The sequence below is a fragment of the Heteronotia binoei genome, chromosome 21, assembly GCF_032191835.1.
Source record: "Heteronotia binoei isolate CCM8104 ecotype False Entrance Well chromosome 21, APGP_CSIRO_Hbin_v1, whole genome shotgun sequence".
NCBI lineage: Eukaryota > Metazoa > Chordata > Lepidosauria > Squamata > Gekkonidae > Heteronotia > Heteronotia binoei.
Window position 1 is genome coordinate 99,404,170 of NC_083243.1, and position 21,406 is coordinate 99,425,575.

General features: G+C 41.0%; 1 protein-coding gene across 1 annotated transcript in view; it reads left to right on the forward strand.

Moving 5' to 3' along the window:
• Positions 1 to 12,348, forward strand: part of SYT13 (synaptotagmin 13) — a 37,330-nt gene extending 24,982 nt beyond the window's left edge. Inside the window, exons 3-6 of the mRNA XM_060262756.1 lie at positions 3,612 to 3,746; positions 4,833 to 5,146; positions 10,171 to 10,300; positions 11,875 to 12,348. Of these exons, the coding sequence (XP_060118739.1) occupies positions 3,612 to 3,746; positions 4,833 to 5,146; positions 10,171 to 10,300; positions 11,875 to 12,179 (884 nt within the window). The 3' untranslated portion in view covers positions 12,180 to 12,348. The remainder of the gene's footprint in view (positions 1 to 3,611; positions 3,747 to 4,832; positions 5,147 to 10,170; positions 10,301 to 11,874) is intronic.
• The last annotated feature ends 9,058 nt before the right edge of the window (positions 12,349 to 21,406 follow it).

The following is a 21,406-nucleotide window of genomic DNA, read 5'->3' on the forward strand; positions in this document are numbered from 1 at the left end:
TACATCAGGGGGGCATGGCCTAATATGCAGAGGAGCTCCTGCTACAAAAAGAGCCCTGCCTACAAGCATACTGAACAACACTACTCCAATGATGACTCTCCATGTGCAAATAGAGCCAAGAAGGCTTTGAAAAAACTCTCCACAAATCAGGAAAGGAGGAGCATCATTGGGTAGACAGACCACAAACTCCATATTCTCCAGCTGACTAACCCCCCTAACTCTATTCCCAATCATCTCCCCACAATGATCTTCCACATTTCTAAAAAAATAGATCTACTGAGGATGCTGTTAATACTGTTCTTTATACTGCTTTATCGCATTTGGATAAAAAGGGGACGTATGTTAGAATGTTGTTTGTAGATTTTAGTTCTGCTTTTAATACAATATCACCCCATAGATTGTTGTTTAAGCTTAAAGATTTGAAGCTGTCGGACTCTATATGTGAGTGGATTTTGAATTTTTTGTCAGGTCGTTCACAAAGGGTTAAAATGGATGGATATATTTCCTCCGTGAAGATCTTAAATACTGGCACCCCTCAGGGATGTGTCTTGAGTCCACTTCTTTTCACTATTTACACGTCTGATTGTGTTTCTAGCAGTCTGAGTAACAAAATCATTAAGTATGCAGATGATACAATGTTGGTAGGGCTCATCTCTGAGGATGATGAGTCTGCGTATAGGAGGGAAGTTCAACAGCTGTCCCTTTGGTGTAAAGTAAATAATCTTATTTTTAATATAAATAAGACGAAGGAAATTATAGTGGATTACAGGAAGAATAGTTTAGACATCCAGCCGTTGTTTATTGATGGTGTTATGGTAGAACAGGTGACAGAATGGAAGTTTCTGGGAATTACCATGAAACAGAATCTAACATGGGGGGCAAATACTTTAGCTCTAGAGAAAAAGGCCCAGCAACGACTATACTACTTAAGACTCTTAAGATCACTACAACTGTCAGGGAGTCTGCTGGTTGCCTTTTATCGTAGTTCCATTGAGAGCATTTTATCTTATTGCCTCTGCGCGTGGTTTGGGAGCTGCACGGAAGCAGAGAGAAGGGTGCTCCAAAGAGTGACGAGAAGAGCACAAAAGATTTGTGGATGTTCTCTCCCCTCATTGGTGGATCTGTATAATATGGGATGTAAAAGGAAGATACAAATGATCCTAAGGGACCCTTCACATCTGGGCCATTTGCTATTTGAGATCTTACCGTCAGGTAGACGATATAGAGTGTTGAAGGCTAGGACAAACAGATTTAAGGACAGTTTCTATCCAAGTGCTGTGGTTAGGCTAAATGCAAGGTTATGAAGGATTATCTGTTTTAGATATATTTAAATGGTTTTAATGGTTTTATGAATGTTTATCTGTTTTAGATGTATTTAAATGGTTTTAATGTTTAAATGGTTTTAGATGTATTTAAATGGTATGAATATGAATATGTGTGTTTGATGTGTTGGTATGTTTTGTGGAAGAGCACCTCATTTCGTTGCTCTCTTTTTGTTGAGAACAATGACAATAAATTTATCTACTATCTATCTATCTATCTATCTATCTATCTATCTATCTATCTATCTATCTATCTATCTATCTATCTATCTATCTTATCTATCTATCTAATCATCCTCACCCCACATCCAACCTCCTTGCCATCATCTCCCACAATATCCACCATACTTCTTTCTCCCACTAAACCCTTCTCCTAAACTTTACTCAACCAACCTAGATTCCTCATTTCTAGCCAAATTGTCAGTATCTAAGTTAGTTACCCCTTGATCTGCCAATTCACTGGGATCAATCAACTTGTCACAAGACTCATCAGGATTAACCAAAGAGGATCAGTCATGTCCGGTACAAAAATGTCATATCTAGTAATAATTGTCTCTCTTGTTAACACTGGCTCCTTGAGGTCAGAAACCTGAATCCCAACAGACACCTTCTGGGCTGCCAACTTACATAAAATAGGTAGATGTCTATTATCACTTCCAGACCCTGTCAATGAAAGTGTGGTCTTTCACACATAGTAGTAGGGGCATTGTGGGCCAAAGAGATTGCAGGCTGCCATACTGGAGCGTGGCACTGGCTTCCAGCGCCATGATGGGAGGAGGGTGGCAGGGGGGAGGTGATCGTGCCAAAGGAGAGGGTGGTAACGGTGGCAGCAATGGCAGCAGGGGGGTGGGAGTGCGGCACTGGCTTGCAGTCCGCAACGGAGTGAGGGGGGGGGAGGATAAGTGGGGGGGGTGACAGAGTGCGGTGCTGCTTTGCAGCACCACGAAAGGAAGGGAGGGAGGGTGCAAAAGTTTTTTAAAAAGGAGGGGGCAGGGGGCAAATTTTAGCCTGGGGCACTGAAAACCTCAGTGCCAGGCCTGAAAATGGGAGTAGCAAAATCACACTCAGCAAGAGTAAAACTCTGTTGCCTGGTGGAGCCACATGGAAATGGTGATTCCACACTATATGCTACTCTAGTAACCAGAACTATAAATCTTATTCCTGACATTTACCCACACTTCATTGAATTTCTTCACTTTGACATTCAGAGCACTTGGCAGAAATCACATTGCATCACCACCCACCACTGGCCTTCACAACAGCCATAGATTTTTTTTTTTTTTAAAAAAGACAGAAGTGAATGCCACACATTAACTCTAGAAGGAAGGAGGATTAAGATCTAGATAATTAACATCTATAGAAAATAGTAATGAATTCTTATGATCATTCTTAAAGAAAATAAAACCTTGAAAAATAAATAAGTATTTTTACTGCTGATCTATTTTAGTTTTTCACTATTCTGTGTCAAACTTGCATTTGTTTCCAGTTTTTCTTGAATTTTGACTTTCTATGCAGTAGTCATTAATTTGGAAAATAGGACACTTCTATTGTTATGCCAAATAATTTGCATGCTGTCATTATGTAATGACATCGTTGCATGTTGTGATAGTGCTGTGGCATTACATTATGAAGAGTGCTCCAAATGTGATTAGGTGATACTACTAAACTGACACACAGTAGAGAAATATTCAGAGAGAATTTTTTTCCATAGCAGTTTAAATAGTCCAGGCTCTCAAATTGAAATTTCAAGATATAAAATTAGTGGAGGGAGAACATAAAAATTCCAGTTTTGTCACAACAGTGGGTGGGTGTGCCAAACCAGTTTTGATGAGCTATCAGACTTTACTAAGAGAGCAATCTTAAGCAGGTCTACTCTGAATTCTACTATGGTTTATTCAATAGGGCTTACTCCCAGGAAAGTGTCCTAAGGATTGTGTATAAGTACACTAAATTTATTTTATTTTTAATTTATTTTATTGGATTTATATCCCGCCCTCCCTGCTAAAGTAGGCTCAGGTTTTTCCAGAAATTTCCTTTTGTTTGGAAATAGTATGTTTGGGCCTCAGTTACAACCTTGATAATTCTAGTTAACCCAGAGTCCTGGACAAATCTGAGACAGTTCTTAGTACCATTAATAGCAAGACTGCTCCAAAATATCGGTCTCATTGTTGAAGATGGAACTGTATTTGACCATAGCAAAAAGCAAAAATAAAACAATGAAGCCAAATAGTGCATTTGACTCACGTATGAAATCCTTTCTTCTTCTTAACACAATGGTGTGGATTGCAGGTGGAATGAAAGATGTGTGTGTCACTGAACGCCTGAGTCCTGAGACAGCTGCTGGCTGCAACCAGATCTCACAGATTCACTATTCTCTTGGCTATGACCAACAGAAAGATGTGTTATGTGTGGCTTCCCTTGAAGGTAAGGTGTTTCTATGTCCTTGAATGTCATTGATCCTAGTGAATTTTCATATGGAAAGTACAAACTATTTCTGACTCAGGTTTGGTATTACAAGAGGCTAACAGGCTGGACGAGAGTGACGATTAAATAATGCCATCCTAAGCCAAGTTACACCCTTTTAAGTCCACAGATTTCAGTGGACAGCTTAGAATGGGACTTTAAGATACTCAGTGAATCCAAAGTTCATCCAGGATTTGAATCTAAGATTTCAGGTTTTAAGTTAACTCCAGTTCCATTGGTTCCCTGCAAGCAATAAAATCTCCAAGCCACTAAAAAAACCCTAGAAATGTGAATGCCACCAAGCAGTAGTAATTACAGCAGTTTCCAAAAATACCACTATACCAGGGTCAAACATGAAGCTGGGGGGGGGGGATCAGGTGCCTGGACGGCTCCTGTCAGATCCCCAAGCAACTGGCTGTTGTCTGCTTCCTTTCTCTTGCTTCCTTCTGGATCACAGCTTGCTTTGCCAGGCTTGCTCACTTGCACAGGAGCTACAGAGAAAAACCTCTATTTTCTCCATTGGCTAAGGCTCTTCCCTTGGGGAGGAAGCTGAGGGGAGGAATAGCTGGCTTTTCCAAGCTACTGAACCAAGCCTCTCTTCCTTCTATTGGCTGAGGTTCCTCCCCCTCTTGGTCCCCTGGGGAGGGAAGGAAAGAGCCAGAGCTTCCTTTGCGCAGTTCCCTGGATTGCATGGGAAAGATATAAAGAAAGCACCTTTAAGACCAATGAATGCTACTACTGTTTTAAAAAAAATAATCATATTTGTCTGTGTCCTTTATAAAGCTTATATCTCCACTACCTGGCATTACATTTTATGACACACATGGCCCAGCCCAACAGGGTCTCATTTATGTTAGATCCCATCCTCATAACAAATAAGTTCAACACCCCTGCACTTTATAGCCGACATCTACCTCTTTTGTAAAGGTGTACATCTTTTTTGCGTTAAATCAGAAAACTGAGTTCAGAATGGAATGCAATTCAAGCATTTTTGGCACTGCAATGTTTTCTGGTCATACAGTTTTAATTATTTTCCTGGTCTTACAGTTATGTATGAAATGACAGCAGGAGACCAAAACAATGGCTGTGACTACTACATCCTGGGCACTTGGGTGAGTGGGTCTGGCATGAGAGAGGCCCAGACTGTGCTGAAAAAGAAGCAGTCCCACATCATCTGGGAGGAAGCCCTTCTATTCCCATTAAAGAAGGAGAAGCTATCTGAGGGTGTGCTGACACTCACCTTGAGAAACTGTGACAAGTTCTCTAGGCACAGCATTATTGGGGAAATTAAACCAAGTCTGGCTAATGTGGGGGAGCCATATGGAACAGTGAAGTGGGAGAGGCTGAAAACACCTGACAAGGTAATTGATCAATGAACTTCAGTAAGACTTTATTGACATAAATAACATTCTTAGGATAGGGGAGGACAATATGCTGGGTATAGAAGGCATGGAACCAGACTGGGTCATTGGAGACCAAAGTTTGGTTTCTATTAATGAAAGATACTTCCTTCAGTGAAACAGAACTTTCTGCTTCCTTACTCCTGCTGCAGTCCACTGAATCCCCCCAAATAGTCCTTGTCCCCCAGCTGCAGCATTTGGGGGAGACTGGGCAGTAGTTTGAAGAAGGAGGCAGGAAAGAGCCATTCCACTGTTGGAAGTGTCTAGTATTAATGGAAAAATTAGTCTGGATCCAAACATCGGAGCCCTTAGACTAACTGAAATGTTGACCTTGCATTCCTAACTTAGCGATATTCCTTCAAAAGGACATAATTAGTAAGGGTATTTATATTAAGTACTCTGTGAAAAAGAGGACTGAGCATTAAGAGAGGGAAGGGAGTGCAGTACGTGCTCACACATTGCCTTGTTATATGTTATTTGCAAAATTTGTGTCCTGCCTTTCTGCCCTTACAAAGGCCACCAAAGCAGCTAACAATTTAAAACATATTTAATAAAATCCCATTTTAAAACCATTAAAATCATCCACCAACACATCATTAAAGCAATTAAAAACAATTTTTAAAAACACACAAAACATAAAAAAACAGAATTTAAATGTTGGTGAGGAACAGGCCTCAGATTCAGTGGGAGCTCACAGAAGCACAACTCCTGAACCTGTCTGAGAGTTCCTCCTCCTCCTTCTAAGAGTTCCACCTCCTTGTCCATTGAATAGTATTGTAGCTGCATAACAATCCCTGGATGAGCTCCACCACCCATTTTTTTCTACAAAATGACCCCTGGTGAGGAAGAACATTTGTTAAAACATTAGTTATAATTAATCCTGACAAGATTCAGCTCAGCTCATTTCCATTCTCTCCATTCTTTTAGTGCTCTTTAGAAATGTGGAAGAAGTGTGGAAAAGTCTGTTCTTGCTCAACCCAACCTTTTATTAGTGCAACATGAGTGTCGATCAGCTGTGCAAACTATTCTTTTAATGGTGCTTGCTTGCTGAAATGCTTTGTTCCCCTTCAGTTCTCATGACAGTATTTGCTTGCCTAGGCATTTTTCTTTCCTTTCCTGCCATGGGGCTTTTTCCCAGCAGAGAATGAAGGTTTATGTAGACAGCAAGATAGTGTTACTGCATTTTTTCTTCCCAGCCTTGAGAAGGGTGGGATTTTAGGTGCAGAAACTCAGGCAAAGGCTTGGGTTTGGGCAGGGCTTGAGGCAGCTATCAACCATCTATTCAATCATCAACTGAAAGAAAACAACATAAGAGAAGCCATGTTAGATCAGGCCAGTGGCCCATCCAGTCCAACACTCTGTGTCACACAGTGGCCAAAAAAAATTATATATATATATATACATACACACACACACACACACACACTGTGGCTAATAGCCACTGATGGGCCTTTGCTCCATATTTTTATCTAAACCCCTCTTGAAGGTGGCTATGCTCATCATCATCATCAATTTTATTTATATCCCACCCTCCCCGCCGAAGCAGGCTCAGGGCAGCTAACAACACAAGTCAATACATACATTGTACAGTATTTAACAATACTAATTTAAGAGTTTAATTAAAATTCTATTAAAATTCTAAAATAATAAAATTAATATAAATATGTTGGTGCTATTATACAGATGGTAAGTTTGCTTAGCAGTCTCTCTCTTTAGTCGGTGAAGGCCATTCGGAAAAGGATGGTCTTGCAGGCCCTGTGGAACTGTTCAAAGTATGCTTGTGGCCGCCACCATCTCCTGTGGCAGTGAATTCCACATGTTAATTGCCCTTTGGGTGAAGAAGTACTTCCTTTTATCCATTTTAACCTGTCTGCTCAGCAATTTCATTGAATGCCCACAAGTTCTTGTATTGTGAGAAAGGGGGAAAAGTACTTCTTTCTCTACTTTCTCCATCCCATGCATTATCTTGTAAACCTCTATCATGTCACCCCGCAGTCGACGTTTCTCCAAGCTGAAGAGTCCCAAGCGTTTCAACCTTTCTTCATGGGAAAGTGTTCCAGCCCTTTAATCATTCTAGTTGCCATTTCTGGACTTTCTCCAATGCTATAATATCCTTTTTGACGTGCGGCGACCTGAACTGCACACAGTACTCCAAATGAGACCGCACCATCGATTTATACAGGGGCATTATGATACTGGCTGATTTGTTTTCAATTCCTTTTCTAATAATTCCCAGCATGGCATTGGCCTTATATATAGAATATAGAATATATATATATATATAGAGAGAGAGAGAATATAGTTAGATAACTTCCAGGGTGCTCTTTCCTCCTCTTAAAAAGATGTTTGTGATGGCCAGGACAAAATGCCTCCCATGGCAAATTACTATTCATAACTGGACTAAGAGTTAGTAGGTAGCCAGTTTCACCACTGGAAACAGATGGCATCTGTCAGTTCAGCAGATGGTCTCTGGGAACATAAAATACCAAGAAAGCCAAGAAGCTGCCTGTGCATAGTAACTACTGCAGATAATATCCAATTATATTGAGAGGCTGATAGCGACATTGTTCTGCAGTACGCTCAGCCTTCCTCACAGCCACCCACATAGAGACGACAAGGAAGAAATTCTTTTTTCACTCTGAAAAGAGCAGGTTAACAGGCTCAGAGTGGTGCCCCAGTTATTGCTGTAGAAGATATGCAGAGAAAGCTGGGTCTGCGTCATTTGGAGCCTGGGAGAGCCAGCCATTAGTCAGAGAATTTCAACACATCCTAAATCATTCATCAAGAGCTAGAGGAGGAGAGAATGAGTGGGGATGATCAGAGAGAGAGAGAGAGAGAGAGATGCTTTTGTTGTTATATTTCCAGAAATGAGGTTCTCTGGATTGGTTTAAAGATGGCCATATCCCTGCAACATTGTGGAGTGAAGGGGGAGGGAGGGGAGCCAGACTTCTTGTAGTTTGTCTGTATGTCCCTAGAGATGAGCTCACAGCTAGCCTGAGAAGGCCATTCATTTCTGGTGCAGACACAGAATGGTGCTTGCCATGTAATGGAAACTGCAAGCATCATAGGGGATCAAGGCCCCCACATTCTTTCCTGCTGGCTTATTAATAATAAAAGTATAGCTGATGTGCTGGTACATCTAAATGATTCTGACTCTGTGATGTGATGTAGACTCAGTTGAAATTGAGTTGTACATGGGTGGCTCAACCATAAGACATGCAACTGCCTCAGCCAATATATATTAGGAACCATAGAGGAGTACAGAATGGGGGTGGAGGAGAGGAAAGGAGGGAGGGAGATCTGACTCATCAGACACAATCCATTGTAAAATTCTCCCGTACAAGCTCTCTTGGAAGGAATGGGAGTGTCTTGAGCATTATTTCAATGACATTTGTACAGGAGTACATTCTGGTGGGTAGTGCTGCAGAAATAATGGAGAAGATGCTATGTGGACTTCCCGTATTCGGCCTTAGTATTAAGTCATTATGATCTGTAACATCCTTTTCAGAGTCTGATGCAACTGGACTCCATAGCATTAATAGAAAAGTGAAACACAGAATAAACAGGGTGGCAAATCCATCTCTCTGATAATTGGATTTGCAAATAATCATGCATGTGTATCTTGCATTATTTCATCCTTCCCCATCCTTTTTGATAGTTCCTTGAAGCTTGGCTCTCTTTTCCCCAATTATTATGAAATCATTCTTTTACTGATATGAAACAGAGCTCTCCAGAGCATTCAATCAGTTCTGAACAATGCCTTCCATCTCCTGCTTCAACAAAAGCATTATTCCTTACAGAGATTCTAGACAGCTGCTTAGAGGTGAGATTTGGGAGGCAGTTATGACAGCATTCAATTCTTGAGTTGAAGTCATGAGGAAAAAGCCTCATCAGTGATTCTTTTTAATCAAAGCATTTGATTTATTCATTTATATTTCTGTGGCTACGATTTTTTTAAAAGTGAATTTGGGTTATTCCAGGCAGATACCAGTATTACTGACAGCTACTAATATTTAGAAAATTCACTTATGTTTCTCATTGGGGGGCGGGACACTTGCATGTGTCTGAACCATCAAACTGAGTAATCCTTAAGGTAAAATGTCTGGAACCCATCTCATCCCCATAGCCCAACTAGCCCTAGCCCAAGGCAGCAATGGGCAGGGGAGTGGGGATAACCATCTCCTTCTCCAAACAACTGATCAGTTCAAGTTAAAGCCCCTTTGTTGAACATCAGCTCACAGTGACCCTTCTGGTATAGCTGGTATTGCAATTTGTAGTAAACTTGGATTTCTGCAACAAGATTAAGTTAAGGCAGTATAATTAAGTTACGACAGTATATAATTGTATTTCTTCTGTCCCTTTTCTGTCCCAATTCCTTTCTGCTCCTTTAAAACATAAACATGCTCTTTCTTCCGCTTTCTCTCCTTATATAAGGCAGTATATAATTGTATTTCTTCTGTTTCCTTTTCTGTCCCAATTCCTTTGTGCTCCTTTGAAACATACACATGCTCTTTCTCCCTTCCTCTGCTTTCACCAGTTGACTCCTGTTCCTTTCAGGATGCAATACTGATTTCCAAGGAGAAAAAAAAAAACTATCATCAGATTATTCTGGGATATGTGCAGAGGGTCTGGTAATAAGAGAATCATCATGCCAGAGGTCAGGTTTGTAAGGTCAATTATTAAGGGGTGACAGGGAATATTAGAAAAATCAATAGCACTGGGAGGGGGGGGGGGGTGTTCACTCAAAAGGCCTATCTTAAAGAAGTGGCAGCTCAAAAATAGCTCTCAAACATGGCCAGGAACTTAAAGCAAAAAATGGGGAAAAAATGGGGAAAGGGGAGTAACAGGCTATACTTTATAGGCAGATTCCACTAGAACTCCCCCCACCCCACCCCACCCCACCCCCAGCCACAATTCTTCAGTTGTTTCATCTACATAGATAAAACTAGAAAATGAACTTTCCATTCTTTTCTTATTCATCTCAGGAGCCTGATACAGGCTATGGAGAAGTTCTCCTTTCTATCAGCTACTTGCCTGCAGCAAACCGGCTGCTTGTGGTACTCATAAAAGCTAAGAATCTTCATTCCAAACAGCTGAAAGAGCTTCTTGGGAAGGGTGAGTGAAATATAAAATATGTATTGGTTGAATGCTGCAGACCAGAGTAAGCTGTGAGTTAGAATGTTTCCGGTTCCTCTCTCCGTTCAGCCATCCAAGGGGGTCTTAGGCAAACCCAGAGCCATAGCCATCCTTCCATGCTACGTAGAACTGCCCTGTTTCCAAGCGGAGCTTCAGAAATACCATGTTGCCATACCCCACATAGCAATGTGCATTGTAATATTCTCCATTTGTCAGCATAACCGCTTATAATAACAACTTTCTCTAACTTCTGCAAATTAAGTCTTTGAATCTCCTTCCTGTGTTCACATGCTGTAACAATGAATATGAAGTGGTTTGAACACTGAATGCTGTTATTCACCTATTGCCTTTCTTTAAAAGTATCCAGCACAGGGTAGTGGTGGAAAGCGTGATCAAGTCACAGCCAGTTTATGGTGACTGCATAAGGCTTTCTAGTCAAGAGATATTTGGAGGTGATATGCCCTTCCCTGCCTCTATGGAGCAACCTTGGACTTCCTTAGTGGACTCCTGTCCAAGTACTAACCACTTAGCTTTCAGGTTCTAATGAGACTGGACTAGCCTGAGCCATCCAGGTCAGGGCAGATAATGCATATGTACTTAATGCATATAGCACCAAATGTTGGCTGGCAAATTTCAAGTCAGGAGGGCTGTAGCTTAGTGAAAGAGCACCTGCTTTGCTTGCAGAAGGTCCCATGTTCAACACCATGTATGGTTTTATAACAAGTACAATGTGTGTGTGTAATTATATGTAATAGATAAAAGTACTTGCCATAATAATATATGCTATACTGTATGTATGCTAGAGCAATAGTTCTTAATTTAATATCTTACATCCCACCAATCACTCTGTCGAAGAACCTGGGTCCTGCCATTACAGAACTTTCCCAAGAAGGACCTGCATATGTTTACAGACATTTTGTTATGAAATTTAACATTTACAGTAAGTTTTAAGGACATACGAAAATGCAGTAGCATTGTTGGAAGTCAATTTTATTGCGATGGCTTTAATGGATAATCCCTGGCAGGTAGGTCTGGCTGAAGATGGCTCATAACACTTGCAGGTGGACATGGAGACTGAATGCTTTGTGATTGTTATGAAAAATCTGTAACCTACCTAGACTACTTTTGCATCACACTAGTCGTACTTGTACCAGTGGCTGAGAGCTACTGTGCTAGTGTCAAGTCAAGTCAAGTCAAGTTTAATACAGTCAGAGATCCATCCAAAGAGAAAGAAAATAGGTAACAAGTGGTGTTAAAAAAAGTATACAATTGAACTTGGGCACAATACAAAATATTATACATAAAATTTCAGTTCCATTTCTAGTTATAAAACATAAATTAAAATATTTCATAAACATTTAAATGTTTTTTATCAATTAGTTGTTTACGGAGTCTTATGGCTTGTACAGCAAACATTGCAGCCTTCATAGTAATTTCCTGGTTCTTATCCGCTAAAATCTTATGCTAGTGTATGTTAGCATTTACCAATAACCATGAAGATTTTAGGCAGCTAGGCAGAAATGACTAACCAAATGTCATCCCTGTTCCTGCAGATATATCTGTGAAAGTGATTCTAAAGCACCAGTCCCTGAAGCTGAAAAAGAAGCAAACAAAGCGTGCCAAGCACAAGATCAACCCAGTCTGGAATGAGATGATTATGTTTGAGGTGCCCCATGATCTGCTGTGTGCCTCCAGTGTAGAGCTGGAGATGCTAAGCCAGGATGGGGATGGGCAGAACCACTTACTAGGCAAGTGCAGTCTTGGCTTGCATGCCACTGGCATGGAGAAGAACCACTGGGAAGAAATGCTGAGGAATCCCAGGAGGCAGATAGCTATGTGGCACCAACTTCATATGTAGCAATGGTGGTAGAAATGGAGCTTGACCCATGTCCAGTGGACTGGTTTTATGGCATCCTGAGGAAATGGGTCCATCCACAGCATGATCAAGCACAATGTCTGTCTTATTGATGTTTTCCTTTATTATTTCCTGCTTTAAAAAAACATTCTAGGAATGTGTTGGGCAAAGAGGCCAGTCTTTCATTGATTGATACATGGTAAGGAGCAGTTTACAGTTTGTTTAACAACTGCCTTAGGCTGTTTCACACCAGGGATTTATGGTTAATTAACATACTGTTGTTTGTGATAGAGGGATAAAAAGAAAGGCAAAAGCTTGTGGTCTGATTTAAGACATTGCAACACAAAAAACTGCCTTGCTGGATTACACCAAAAGTCCATTCAGTTATTCCGCCACTGACTGGTTATAAATAAACTGATGGAAGATTTTTATGAGGGCCTTAATAATTGTTTAAGACTTCTTAGTGGTAATGGACACATTGGAGATTGGAACACCAGGAGACACAGTTTGGAAAGAAGTATTTTTGCTGAAAAATGAATGTCACCAAACATTTCAGGTCAGAGAAACTTCTCTACATGGATTTCTTTTTTTCACAGCAGGCCTAAGCAAGACAAAAAAACAACAGCAACAGTCTGGACGGTTCAGCATTGGATAGACTTAGAAAACAGAAACACCTTCTGGCAGTGTTTCATTTACCCTGTCAGCTCTCAGATGCATGGAAGTTCTATATTAATGACAAAAGTTTTAATAAAATGCTTCCTTTAGGTAATTCACCAGGGGCTGAGAAAAATGACAGAAGACAAGGGTAGCATATAGGCTGTTGAGGGTTGGCAGGGAGATATGGAGGCTTCATAGATATGGAGCTTATTTTGCATTGATTGCTTGACCTTGGGGCTGTGATATCAATTGTGTATGTATGGACAGCTGAAATATCTTGATCAACTTAAGAGGTCATATCAGGGGAAGCTGGAAGGGAGACCAAGATAACTGTTCCTACAGCACCCATAGCAAAGTCTTCTTTTAAACAGGTTCCCTTTTAGTTGATTTAAATCAGGGGCCCCTGATCTTTTATAACCTGTGGATGCTTTTGCAGCTTTGAAGATGGGGAGTACACATGACGACAATAGCTGCCATGAGGTGCAATCACAAAAGCCGGCTTCATATTGTTGGGAGGTTGCAGGCTAAGCATTTTCCAGTGACAGAGGCAGGTGTTTCTGAATGGGTACTCGTTGCAGACACAAAAGCAATACCTCCTGGGTTCTCCTGGGTTACACTAAGGTAGAGAAAAGCCAAAATTGGCTCTGTGGAAGAAACAAATGGATGTCAGGGAAATCCAGGGGTAGGCATTGTGGCACCTGTGAGGAATGTTGATTTAAAACATTTTCAAAGCACTCAAAATAGCACAAATTGAAATGTTCAAAAGTTGCAGCCCTCACAAGAAGAGGGTATTATGCCTGGAGGTTACAGAAATAAAGGCTCTATCCCGACCTTTTTGTCATTTTCATCTTATGGAATCTAATGGAAGCTTAATGTTCAGACTGCAATCAACAGATGGGCTGGTCTCTTCAGCTCTTCTTTCAGAGATCTTAGAGCAGCAAACATGAGGCCCTAGTGGACTCCCACTTACTTCCAGCACCAACCAGATTAGGGTTCCCAAATCCCCCGCTAGGCCTGGAGACTCCAGATTTGGAGCCTCCTCCCCCCGCTGGCCATAAAAGGGAAAGCGGGGGGGGGGAGGGAGGAGAACGGCAGCCAGAGCTCTTCCGTTTTCTCAGGCTGCTTCCCGCCCCCAGTCAGCTGGCCGGTGAAGGGAGGGGAGCCCAGCCACGCCCCCAAAGGACCATGTGCCTTTGCACCTCCGGAGGTGAGTGAGTTCTGTCCCCTGCATCAGATTTCCCAGAAACGGGGGGGGGGGGAGGGGGTGGAGAGGGAAACGTCTTCTCATAGGGTATAATGGGGAATTGATCTGGAGGTTTCGGGGGCTCTGGGGGAGCTGTTTTTTGAGGTAGAGGCACCAAATTTTCAATATAGTATCTAGTGCCTCTCCCCAAAGTATCCCCCAAATTTCAAAACGATTGGACCAGGGGGTCCAATTCTATGAGCCCCAAAAGAAGGTGCCCTTATCCTTCATTATTTCCTATGGAAGGAAGACATTTAAAAAGGTGTGCTGTCCCTTTAAATGTGATGGCCAGAACTCTCTTGGAGTTCAGTTATGCTTGTCACACTCTTGTTCCTGGCTCCGCCCCAATGTCTCCTGGTCCACCCCCAAAGTCTCCTGGCTCCACCCCCAAAGTCCCCAGATATTTCTTGAATTGGACTTGGCAACCCTAAACCAGATCCATATTTGTTTAGCTCTGACAATCAGAATCAGGTGTTCCCACATAATACACTGAACTCACTGTTCTTACCTGTCCTCACTAGGATATCCCTGCCACACATTGAGGAAGAGTGATGGCAGCAGCACAGAGGATGTGGAGGATCTATTTGGATGTTTCCTCCCAGTTACATTACTTATTTTTATATTCATTCTTTAGCCCAGAATGGCTTTCAATAAAGCCAGACAACAATAAAAAGTGGCTTGTAGCCAAGCCCTGTCTATTTGTTGCACTGGTGTCCCCCCCCCCTTTGTTTCTATGATGAGATTATCTAAAAATATCAATGACAGATTTGGAAGGGAAAACATGTCCACAATGCATTCCCAGCTATCTGATATGGTAGGTGCCATCACTTCTATTCCCACTGGTGCCTTGTATGAACTGGTTGTATACATAGTAGGGAGCTGTTCCACTGCCAGAGAAATGTGCTTTTCCAAGGTGCCTAATTTCTACACCTTCCCCATTTGCTTTTTGATTCAACAGCACAGAAACAAAAAATGAGAAATGACTAGCTGAATATATCTTTAGGTTGCAATTCTAAACATATTTTCTTTAAAACAAAGTGTGATTGAAATCAAGGTGGACTACTTTTGACTAAATGTGTTTGGTACTGAACTGTAATAAGTACAATTCCTTTAGAGCAGGGGTGTCAAACATACAGCCTGGGGGCTGAATCAGTCCCCTAGAAGACTCCTATCAGGCCTCAAAGCAACTGGCTCTTGTCTGCTTCCTTCTCCCTCTCTCTTGCTTCCTTCTGCATCTCAACTTGCTTTGCAAGGTTTGCTCAATTGCACAGGAGCTACAGAGCAAAACTTCAATTTTCTCTATTGTATATTGTTTTATTATATGTATCTGATTTTAACCTTGTATTATTGACTGTTGTTACCCGCTCAGCATCTATTTGGGAAAGGGCAGGCTATAAATCGAAAATAATAAATAAATAGGTTGAGGCTCCTCCCTCTCCTGGTACCATGGGGTGGGAGGGAAAGAGCCAGAGCTTCCTTTGCCCAGTTCCCTGGGTCCCATGGGAGAAATACAAAGAAAGCACCTTTAAGACCAAGTGCTAATGTTTTACACATGCTTTTTTTAAGGTTTTTTTTTTAAATTTTTAGTCATGTTTGTCTGTGTTCTTTAAAAATGTTTATATCTCTGCTACCTAATGTTAAATAGGTACACACATGGCAGGGCCCAACACGGCCCAGCCCAGCTCAACAAGGTCTCATTTATGTCAGACCCAGACTTCATAACAATTGAGTTCGACACCCCTGCTTTTGAGTAACATGCTTTAATTAGCTGTTAGAAACTCAAAAGGAATACAGGTCTGCTTGTTGCCAATGAGCATTATGCATCGGGAAGCTCTCATATACAAGCTTAGCAAACAGAATATGAGAGGTGCAAAACTGCAACAGCTTCCATTTACCTCAGTACTGGAATATACCTTATGTGTTTAACAGTGGGGGGAAATGGGGAGTAAATATTTTGATGAGTAAATATCCAATCAGGGTTTTAAATAGACTGCTGCTAACCATGGCAGAAGGTGGTGTTATAATGACATTTTAATCTTCCTGCATTTTTAAAATACATCCCCTGTGACAAACACAATTTTTCTCTACCCACCCTTATTTGTATAGTGGCTGCTTCCACATGTTAACCTCTATTCTCTGTATGGACAGTCTCTAGGTAATATCAACCATTACACCTGGTTCCTCATCTGTTTCTCAGATTGCAGGTATCTCAGGCATAGCTATTTTCTTCACCCCAATCCTGGTCTCCAGTGAGATTGACAAGCCTTTTCCTATAAGTAGCCTCTGGGAGAGGTTTGGCATGTGATGTTTTATGCAACAACTAAATTTCTCCAGCAACATTTCAGTTTTCTAAATTAAAGTCTGTTGTACCTCAAAAAACTGTAGGTGAAATATTTTTAGAGAAGTGCTTCAATCATCTTCTCCCCTTTCCCCAAAATTAGTAACTAGGGAAGCATGTACATTTTGTGCTTTTGATCTCCCCGTTTTTAAACAAGGTATTTACCTTTCCTTATGGAAGACAGTACATGCATTTAAAGTAGTGTGTAGCAATTAGAACTATTGGGGGAGACAAAGAGCATTTGTTATGTGAACCTGAAAGGAGGACAAATGTCCACTGAAGATGTATGAAGACAGCTATAGCTTTTATTATTCAGGCCTGGATTATAGCAATGAGAGTAGAAATTATCTGGGCAAGTTGTCCTTAGACAACTGAGCTACTGCAAATCTTAAAATGACAGAAGCTGCAGTTTAGCATACCAACTTGCTCATGAGCTGCTCCTCTGAGACTTGCATTCATTCTTCTCCATATAAACATTTGCATGGCAATATCAACAGTCTCTTTTATGTTGGTTTAGCTGAGAGCCCTAAGAAGCAAGACTAATTGCAATCATTCATCTAGCACCCCCCCCAAAAAAAAAAAAAACCCAAACCACTAGACAATTACTGCAGAAAAAAATTGTTGGAGTCATTCTCTGAAAAAGATAAGTAGAAAACTGAGTTGCAGCTTTTCTCTTTCTGGTTTTTTTAATTGCATTGAAGAACAATTTTACAGCCACATCTGTTTAATGAGCCACCATGGCATCAAAAATGGAGTGCTAGATTTGGCCTTAAAAACTGAGTTATCTGCTTAACTAGGAGGGTTAAAGACATGGGTGGCTTTGCCAATGCATTTTCACTCGCACCAATCTACTTCACAGGGGTGCTGAGAGAATAGCTGGGACAGCCTCATGTATGCTGCATTGAACTCTAAGAAGAAAGGGCTGGATACTAATTCAATATAATCTATCTGGGAGTCCAATGTTACATTGTTGTACAGGCTTCATTTCCAAAGGAACAAAATAATAATCTGCTACTACCCCAATTGTAATGTCAATTAAACTAATGGTATATTTAGCAATTTAAAATGCATGGGGCACCTTGGTACTACTCTTGGTTAGTGTACACTATAGTTTATTGAGGTGGATGTACCAAGAATCCTAGTTAAAGGGGAGAGGGCAGTGGCTGACTGAATCTTTTGCAACTGGCTGATGCTATGAAAATCTCACTGAATTCTTGCCCTACCTGTTAAGATTCTTCATTCACAGGAGAATATATAAGCATCTTCTGAGCACATTTTCTTGTGGTTTGCTTTGATGGTCACATTGAGAATTCAGAGGAAGCCATGGAGAGACCTCAGCTCAGCCTAGGTATCGCTCTCAAACAGGTAACTGTCATCACTACACTTGATCTTAACCAAAAGGCCAAGAAGCAATAATTATTATTATCAGAAGTCCCCATAAAGACTATGGGTTGGATCCTATGTCACCATTCTGCCAGATTTTCCTAAATGAGAGAGAGACTTGCTTCAACTTCCGTTTTCCATCAGAAAAAAATCCTCCTGCGTTTCCTCTCTCTTGAAGGAAAATTAGAAGAGAATCATAGAATCCAGGTTAGCAGAAAGGAGCCACAGGATCCAGTCCTAGCTAGTAAGATATGCATATATGCACCTAATCAAGCAAAGATATGTCTGATCTATTTTGGTCTTCATTACTAGGGCAGCCAAATATAGATGAAAGGTATCGCCTTTTGATACTTGCATTTCAAGGACAAACAAAGCAGACAAGTACACTTTTGTCTTTGTAACTTTAGTGAACTGTTACACTTTGTTCAGAATTCAGCAGCATTAAGACCAAGGCACAGAGAACCAGCATCATGTTCCTGCTGAGCTTTCACCCCTCCACAAACTCCTTCCTCAGACACTACTCCCAAATCTCCAAGAATTTTCCAAGTTGGAGCTGGCAAGACCACCAAGCCATGATCTCTACCTAGATAAGGATAACTGGTCCAATATGTGAAGAGAGTAGGAAGAAATAAACCAGGCCTGTAGATCAGTTTAAATTATGGGGCCCTGAAGAGCTCAGCCAGAAACAACAACACTTACTACTACTACTACTACTACTACTACTACTACTACTACTACTACTACTACTACTACTACTACTACTACTTCTCCTCACAAGATGCATTCTGCACTCTCTGCACTGTGTAACTGTACAAAACCCTCTATAGCACAATTGTGCCAAGCAGAAGAGATACAGTAGTGCTAAGGTTGGTTTCAAATTCAAGTGCAAATATGTCTTCATCTATGGCTGTTATAGCAGAAACTATGAGTGTACTGGCTCAAGTTCTTCAGTTAAATGTTTTCAGTCTGCTGCAACCATTCTTGAAATAAGTGTAAAGTCCTATCTGTCCTATTAGACAAGCCCATCACTTAGTAGGCAGAACACTTCTTTCTGCATTAGCTGAATGTTTCAGAGAATAGCTGTTATAGCCAGCATTATGGCTTCTTTCCCATTAGATCTAGCTACAAAGGTTGCCAGCATGTACTAGTGAGCTCACTTGCTATGTATTGTAATGACCTGTTGGCTCAGTGTCCTGTGCAACACGTGCTCTTGTCATCTGTAAAGGTAAACACATGCTGCAGATTCTGATGTGGTAGAAAGGGAGAGATGGGAAACAGCTGACAGCAGTAGAAAAGGGGGAAAGGTCATCTTGGTGATATTTACCATCATTGCTCACCTTTGCAACATGCGTTTCTGAAGAACAGCTAGAATGGTCTGTGAGATGTCTGAATACATTCAAATTCAACATCATTGGCTTCAAAAGCAAGTTCTTCACACTGTAAAAAAACTGTAAATTATGCATAATCTGTATTTTGATCTCTTAAACAAGGAAAACAAGGTAAAGTGCAGTGGGCGGGCCATGGAGGGAAATTCAGCTGGATTATTCCATCTAAATGATATATTTATGGTATAAAATATTGGTTGTCATCACTGTAAAAGCATGAGACAATATCTAATTTAAAAGCACAAATGGAAAAAAAACCCCAGCCATGAATAAATCATATTCTGTTGGATCAAATAATTGCCCTATTTATTTGTATGCTTTTCCAGCTCACCATAATATTTCTTACCTCTAGATCAGAAAGACCATGTTTCAATGAGCAGCTGAACATTATTCATTTTTAGTCCGTTCTATACACAGGCAATAATCATAAAACATCCAAATAACCAGTTTGTAAAATATTTCATTTGATGATATTAAAATGAACAATGATATTTAAATCCTCACAATTAATCACGCAGAGCAGGTGATTAGAAACTGCTCTTGAAAAAGGCTGGTGACCAGATGCCAGTTGGTTACATTGTAGCAAAAGAATGCTACAAAACCATGGCCAGGAAGAAAAATATTCCTAACTAGTTTACTGGTTCCTAATATATTTGAAGTCATTTCTTTTCCAGGGGAACTGAACTTTATTGTCCGGAGATCTGTTGTAATGCCAGGAGATTTCCAGGTCCTACCTGGAGACTGGCAGCCCTAGAGAACACAGGTGGTAGAGACCTGGCACATAACCAATGCACACTTATTACTGATATCTTATGATGCCCTACAAGAGAAGCATGACACATTTGTGACAAACAGACCTGTCTCACATGGTGTGAACTTAGCAATTGAGCTTGTAACATCATCTGATATTAAGGGGCTTTGGACATAATAAGAGTAATTAGTTTTCACTATTTTCATTATTCAATGAGAAATGGGTAAATAGGTCATTCAAGCCCAATGAGCAGTAGAATACTTGATGGTACTAGACAACAATCTCAGTTTTTAGAGGGGCCCAGCTTGCTAAGTAATACTAAGCAATATGAGAGCTGGCATAGTAAAACAATGAAGGCTGCATTAAGATGGGCAATTTGGCCCAACACAGTCACCCCCACTCCCAGATTTCAAAGGTGCAGTCACACAGTGCACATTTGGGACCTGAGACCGAAGCATACCTATCTCATCTTCTGGCAGCTCAGCTCCACTTTAAAAAGCCATCAGATACTTCCCAGTGGCAAACTGCTCAAGTGCTTGGACGGTGCATTTCCAGGTCATCTGAATGGCCATGCCATGCGATGTCCATATACCATGCAAGCACTTTCCATGTAAGCACCTTCCATGTGCAATTTTTTTCTTGGTATTTTTTTGTTCAGGTCTATTGTCACTGAAAAAATGGATCCCAATACCAGTAAAATATTGGGATCCAAGATTTTTCAGAAAACCTGATTTTTTTTGGGGGGGTCCAATAGACCCAAAGCAAAAAAACAGGAGAAAAGCAGCAACAAACTGCTAAAAACAGCTGAGAGGTGGCTCAGCCAGGGCTACTTTGGGTGGTCCTTTTAAACTGCACTGCCAAAAGTGCTTGTCAAACAGCTAATCTGTGGGGAGAATTCTCCCTGCAGGCTCTGCTGGGCAGGCTGGTTTAGACCAGACTGCCAATACAGCCTGCCCAGGAGCTGATCCTGTGAGAAGACTTCTCCCTGCAGGTTCTGCTGGGCAGTCCTGTTTATATTATTTTATTTTTATTTATTTATCAACTGCCATCCCTAGTGAAACTCTCCCTGCATGCTCAGGGTGGTATACTACACAGTCATATAAAACAGAAATAAAAGAATAAAATTTAAATAAGATAATAAAAACACAATCTGATTCACTACTTATCTTCATTGACTTCAGATAGTGCAAAAATCGTAATAGCACCAATATCTCACGGGGCATGAGTGGGGGTGGGGGTGGTGGATAAGAGTGCCAAGGCGGAATCATCACTGTTCTCAACCAAATGCCTTGTGGAACATCTTTGCCTTGCATGCCCTGTGGAACTGTAAGATCTCTTGTGAAGTATGAATGTTATTCTGCAGAGAGTTCCACCAGATTGGAGCCTGAGCAGAGAAGTTCCTGGCTGTGGTCAAGGACAGCCAGATGTCTCTTGAGCTGGGGACCACCAATAAGTTCTGATCTTTTGAGTGTA